This window comes from Impatiens glandulifera, chromosome 4 (assembly GCF_907164915.1).
Source record: "Impatiens glandulifera chromosome 4, dImpGla2.1, whole genome shotgun sequence".
In the NCBI taxonomy this organism is placed as follows: Eukaryota; Viridiplantae; Streptophyta; class Magnoliopsida; order Ericales; family Balsaminaceae; genus Impatiens; species Impatiens glandulifera.
In genome coordinates this window covers 19,221,426-19,227,968 of record NC_061865.1, presented here as the reverse complement: position 1 = coordinate 19,227,968, position 6,543 = coordinate 19,221,426, and the positions used below count along the sequence as shown (strand labels likewise).

Genomic DNA, 6,543 nt, shown 5'->3' with positions numbered 1-6,543 from the left:
AATTAGAGTGTAAAATAATATTTTCTAGAAGACCAAAAATATAGTAATAGTGACCGTGTAACTAGACGGACGTGTGATATATGACGTTGAGATATTTTTTCACACGTTACCAAGCATCAAGCCCAAAAATAGAATATCTGATTCTTGGTGTTCATACACCAAAATTCTCTCATAATTTGGCGAGAAAAATTATGTGGCAACTCTTGGAGTTAAACCTACCGTTAATTTCTAACATCGAATGAGATTTGACGAGAAGGTAAGTTATGGAGTTTGACTATAAAGTCTAATTTATTAATACTTTTCGATTTTTGAAGAATACATTTTATCAAACAACGAGAATAATTTTTTTAAACGACTCTTCGATTAAAAAAAATGAACAACTTTTATTGTGTACAATTTTTAATATTAAAATCTAAACCACCCAAAATAAACATTTTTTTTGAATTTCAACTCCTCTCTCTAAATTCCAATGACTCTATTCTAACACCCATATCCCTCTACCTTATTTTATTTTTTTCTTATCTATAATCACTACGCACCATCTTCAACTTAATTATATGCTTTAAGCTGAATACTCCATGCATGTTCATCTAATCCACTCTACCGCCCGCAAATTCCAACTTCATCCAATCCCCCTGCAGCCGCCTTATTGAGTGAGAATAAGGAAGGTAAATTTTGATCATGACTAGTGGAGAGTTTAATGTCTATTTGGTTCATTTTCTATTTTTTCTTTATTTTAGATTGAGATTTTACATTCTTATCATTTGCACATGTTAATTTATTTTCTATATTTGTATTTTTGAAATATTAAAGTTTGTATTAAAAATCTGTATCATTTACACATTGTAATCTATTTTTTTTTAAATTTATTTTATTGCTGAAATGTTAAATATTTTATTTGTATATTTTTATTTTATAAATATTTGCACATGGTAAATCTGTTTTCATTCTAAATTGTTATTGCTCTATAAAATATCTTGTACCATAACATAACTAGCAAGTCTAATTCTCTTAGAACTGCAATTGATCTACCAAATTAATATTAGGTATGTCTATGAACCTAAATAGCACAAATACTCCAAATTTGTTTTTGGAATATCAGATACGGATACGATACAGTAAAACGGGCATCGGATACGGAAAAAGAAGTATCGTTGGCTTTTTATGGTATTGACCAATCCGATACAGTTTAGATACGACTTGGATACGTTTTTGGATACGTTTTGGGTAATTTTTAAAAAATAAAAAATTTAGGAGGACTTGAATGTTTAAAATAAAAATTAACCCTAAACTAACATTTCCTCTTATTGACTGAAGCCTCCCTCATCTTACTTTGTCTATCAAATGTCCTTCTTAGATAAATAAGATAAACTTAAGATTCACATCGAGTTATTAACTAACTTTTAATATGTTTTAATTTTTTTAATTATTATTTTATATATTTTTTCAAATAATATGCGTATCCTAAACGTATCGTATTCTATATTTTCAAAATTTGTCGTATCGCCGTATCTGTATCGTATTTGATAGTACGATACCCGTATCCATATCCGTGCAACATAGCTATGAACTATAAAAATCTTATTAGTTGTTTATTAATATAAGGTATGTATAATGAAAGAGTTATGTATTCCCTTAGCATAAATAGTGTCGTAGTTGTGTAGATCATGTATACATGTGTTTGTTCATTCGGCAACTTATCTAGTTGTTTCACGATGCTCTTCCATTGGTTAACATAAGACTCAAACATTTTGTTATCACCCGACTTCACAATCCTCAATTTTCGTTGAAACTTGTCCATAATTACAAACAAGTTGAATGTGCATGTGCTGATGAACGCATATTCCAATTCGTGTTAGTCGTTTGAAGGTGAGAAATATCCTATCTCAGGTACTTCCAGATTGTGACGCTAGTTCGCAAAGGTGGGCCCACTCTCTATTTGGTCAAAACATTAATTTTCTCAATCATCTAACCTAATCAACTTTTATAAGGTCTTCGGATTGGGGTTTTTTAAAACCTATAGGGAGAAAAAAATAATGATGAATGGTGATTTTAAGGAGGTGATGATTATTTTTGGTAAAAAGACTTAAAATGTGTTAATATATATATGAATAAAATAAAAAATAATAATTTAAAATAGAGAATATTTTAGTATTTTGGATAATGAAATAAGTATGTAATTGTTAAAAAGTGATTAATTAAAAAATTGATTTTTTGTTGAGTTTTATAAAAAAACTCATAGAACAAAACCTAAGTTTCGTTGGACACTCTAGTACTAGTACTTGTAATAGTACTAGTAGGTGGGAGACATTAGTACTAAGGGATTCTGCCCCCATGTATTTCAATAAATTTAGGAGTATACCTTTTTTATTTTCTTGACCATTTTCCATCTCTAACAGATTTCAAACATGTCTCTTCTTTAAACCTATGATTTCATCTTCATACTCATATTAATAAGGTGATTCTTCTACCTCATGTTCAGATTTAAGAGGCGGAGGAAAGTGAGTATTTTTGTGTGAAGGTTTAAGTTGGGTTCAATTAGGGGTGAGCAATGGGTGAACTAATTCGAAATTCAATTTGATTCGAATCCAAAATACTAATTCGAATTGGATATTTCGGATTGGATTAAGATCGGATCGGATTGAGATCGGTTTGAATTAGAATTATTCAAATTATATAAATAAAAATATATTTTTTAATTTATTTTTCCTTAAATTCTATTTCACCTAAATATAATATATATTTTACTTATTTATGTATCGTTTAGTCAACAATTTTTTTTTTCCAGATTCAATTATAAATAAATAAAATTAATTATAAAATTACAATTTTAATATTATTTTTTTATAATTAAACATATTAAACATTAAAAATAAATTAAGTAATTAGATTTTTTTAATCAAGAGTTTAGAATTTAACAGATTAATCTGAATCCAATTACAAAATTGAATTAACTATTTCGTGTTGGATTAAATTCGGATTAAGTTTAATTCAGATTGGATTTAAATAATCTAATTAATTTAAAATTATTGAATAACTTCAAGTTGACATTTATAAATACATAAATATACTGTCCAAACCATATTCCATTCAATCCATATCCGATTCGTATTAATTATTAAAATAGTTTGGATTACGAATTGGATAAATTTAGTTTGGATTTAATACGGATCAGACAAAACTGATTGGTTTTACCCTTTTTTTCACTCTAATTATATATATAGATTAGTTAGTTAAAGAATTGAACATATATTGTTAAGAATGTCCTACATTTATCAAATTTGGTGTTGAATTCAAAATATATAGTATTATTATCCTAGTTAATTAAATTGTTGTATTTGTTTTTGTTATGTTATAAGTTCGAAATAACCATATAACATTTTTAATTTTATTTTTAACATTTTTAAGTTTATGGGCGGGTTAACTCACCATCCGGCTCAAGTATTTATTTACTTTCACACATATATATTCAAATTAATCTCAGCTCTTGTCCCGATAATCCGAACACTTTACAATTAAGCATTATTAAAACAACTACATAATATACTATTTAAATACAATTATATATTGTTACATATATAGAGATCTAGTTTCTAATGAGAAATACTAATAAGTTTTAAACATGTGAGCAATCAAATTCAGGTAATATATATTAGTAAAATTGGAGTGTGCCTATTCTTCTGTGAATATTTGAAAACAAAATAGGGGTAATAGAAAGCTACAAGGGAAATAGAACATTTCTAAAGGCAAGGTATGAAACAATACTTTTCATACTAATAAAGACCAAATTAGGATACAATTAATTCTAACCTCTCTGTCCATTTATTTATTCCTATAAAAATACTACAATGTGAGTTTAGAAAGCAAAATCTACCTCTACTATTTAACAACATTTGAATTTGAATTAAGATGGATTCCAAGAACATGGGACTGTTTCTGCTCTTGATTTTTGCAGCCCTAATTTCTCAAACCACGTCTCGGTCTCGGTCTCTCCTTGACACGTCAATGCTCAAGAGGCACGAGCAATGGATGGTGCAACATAATCGTGTCTACAAAGATGATGCTGAGAAGTACACTCGGTTCAACATATTCAAAGAGAACGTGGAGCAAATTGAGTTGTTTAACAAAGCCGAAAACGCTCCATACAAACTCGGAGTGAATCAATTTACCGACCTAACGAATGAAGAGTTCAAGCTAAGGAATAGGTTCAAGAGCCATGTCTGTTCCTCTTCAACCGATTCCTTCCGATATGGGAACATTTCAGCAGTGCCCGCTACCATTGACTGGAGGAAGAAAGGCGCAGTTACTCCAGTCAAGGACCAAGGCCAGTGTGGTGAGTTCGCTTTTGTAGGATTTACTTATAAAAAATAAAAAGGCCTCATTGATCAATCGATAGGGTGTTGCTGGGGATTTTCGGCTGTGCCATGGAAGGAATCACACAGCTAACGACTGGTAAGCTGATCTCCCTGAGCAAGAGCTAGTTGATTGCGACGTAAACGGAGTGGATCAAGGCTGCAATGGCGGTCTTATGGATGATGCTTTCATGTTCATAAAAAGCAACAGAGGCCTCACAACCGAATCCAACTACCCATACGCTGGAACTGATGACAAATGCAGCAAAAAAAAGGCAGCCAACCACGCGGCTAAGATAACTGGATTTGAAGACGTACCCGCAAACAGCGAGAGTACGTTGCTCAAAGCTGTGGCCAATCACCCTGTTTCGGTAGCCATTGATGCAGGAGGGTTCAGTTTTCAGTTCTACTCCGGAGGTGTCTTCACGGGTGCGTGTGGAACCTCTCTAGACCACGGTGTAACGGCTGTGGGCTATGGCACTGCGGATGATGGGACCAAATATTGGCTTGTGAAGAACTCGTGGGGCGAGGAAGGATACATCAGAATGGAACGTGTATTAGTGCCAAGGAAGGACTGTGCGGCATAGCTATGCAGGCTTCATACCCAACTGCTGCATAAGCTAGCTCAGAAATGCCATCAAATTGTGTAAAAATGTATAGCATCAAGTGCTAGCTGTTATATCATGTCCATAATTGCAGAAGGCAATTGTCATTTGAACTATCATTAGTTGTTTATGTACCTGGAAATGGATTGTAAATGACAGATATTTGCTCCACATGCTGAACTTTTCCGTAACACATCAAGTGCTAGCTGTTATATCATGTCCATAATTATTATCTCACCAATCTCTCGGGATTTTCCAGCTTCGCCGCAAGCTGAGTAATTAAAACGCCCTTCAATCCCTACAATTCTGGACACAATAAAAACATGCTTAACTAAGTAGTAGTAGTGATGAGCAATAGTAGTTAACACATTATTATCCACTCGCCTTTAAAAGTGTAGCAGGGCACAACACCCATCTTTTCGCAAACCGAAACAAACCAAGATTTCTCACATTCTCTCCAGTGTAGATTATGGGCTGGCATGTCTCCATAACTGCACACATAAGAAAACAAAAAAATGATATAACATAAGGTGAAAACCGAACAACTGTGTCCCAAGCAAAAGCATTCAGCTCGACATGAACAAGATTATGGAGCATGTAAGCATTAAGGGGCAGTCCTGAACTCTTTGGAGGCGGAATTGCCTTTGGGGACACCTAATTTTTTTCACAAATAAGAATCAATGAACTTACCAACTCAGGTTTAGTAGGGCCAGAAGGTATATTGGGAACGCTCCAACGGAAGATGGCATCGACGGCCTAGACGGTTCCGGGCCCATAAGCGGTTTCGATTGAGGGGACAATATCTCCAATTATACAGACCAGACCATTGTGGATGATTGAAAGATGAAGTGGGTAGTGGAGAAGAAGAAATAAAGGATTTGAATCTGAAAAGGAAAGTGGGTGAAGGCTTGCAGAATGTGAGCTTGGGAACGGCGTCCGGCGGCGCCAGCCCTAGGGCGGAGTCAACTTGGGATAGGCCTGGTCAACGCGGGTAGTGGGTCTAGGGCTTCGGTCTCTTGAAGGTGGGTCTTGATCACATGGAAGCTTGAGGAACCACCTGAAGGCTGAAAGAGATGAACGGGGCAGCCTTATTTTATTTAAACTATCAAATTCGAAACTATTTGAAGTCATCGAATTTAATTGATATATTAGACAAATCTATCATTTAAAATTCAAGAATATAAAGAAAAAATTCAAAACCAACTCTGGATATTTAACCAAAATGGTTAAGGTTTGTTACATTAGATTCACTATGTCCAGGGAAATATAAATACAAAGTTTCAAAACACAAGAGGGTAGAGGCACGAGAGGGTAGAGGAAGATTTCACCATTGGAGATTTCGGTTTTGAATCATCTAAGCTTGTAAGGTTAGTTGTAGATTGTTCTTTAATGTAATATAACCCCGATTTGAGTCATTTGTTCAATTTGTGGATTCTTTCCATTGATGATTCATACTTCATCAATATATGATAATAATTCATTTTCCCTTCTAAGAACTCGTTAAAATCGTGTCAATCAAAATAAAATCCCTAAATTCAAATTTAAGAAAATGTTTAATTTGAAATTTTATCTTCTTGAAACATTCT

At 33.1% G+C, this 6,543-nt stretch overlaps 1 protein-coding gene and 1 pseudogene across 1 annotated transcript; both read left to right on the top strand.

The window, feature by feature from the left end:
* Positions 1 to 3,909: 3,909 nt before the first annotated feature.
* On the top strand, positions 3,910 to 4,371 carry LOC124934883 (senescence-specific cysteine protease SAG39-like). Its single transcript, XM_047475374.1, has one exon. It carries the CDS (start codon positions 3,910 to 3,912, stop codon positions 4,369 to 4,371), a length of 462 nt encoding a protein of 153 aa, XP_047331330.1.
* Positions 4,372 to 4,504: 133 nt separating this feature from the next.
* On the top strand, positions 4,505 to 5,018 carry LOC124934347 (annotated as a pseudogene).
* Positions 5,019 to 6,543: the final 1,525 nt, after the last annotated feature.

Bases quoted from the DNA above. Each gene is read 5' to 3' on its own strand.
- LOC124934883 (XM_047475374.1), top strand. From the start codon at position 3,910: ATGGATTCCAAGAACATGGGACTGTTTCTGCTCTTGATTTTTGCAGCC.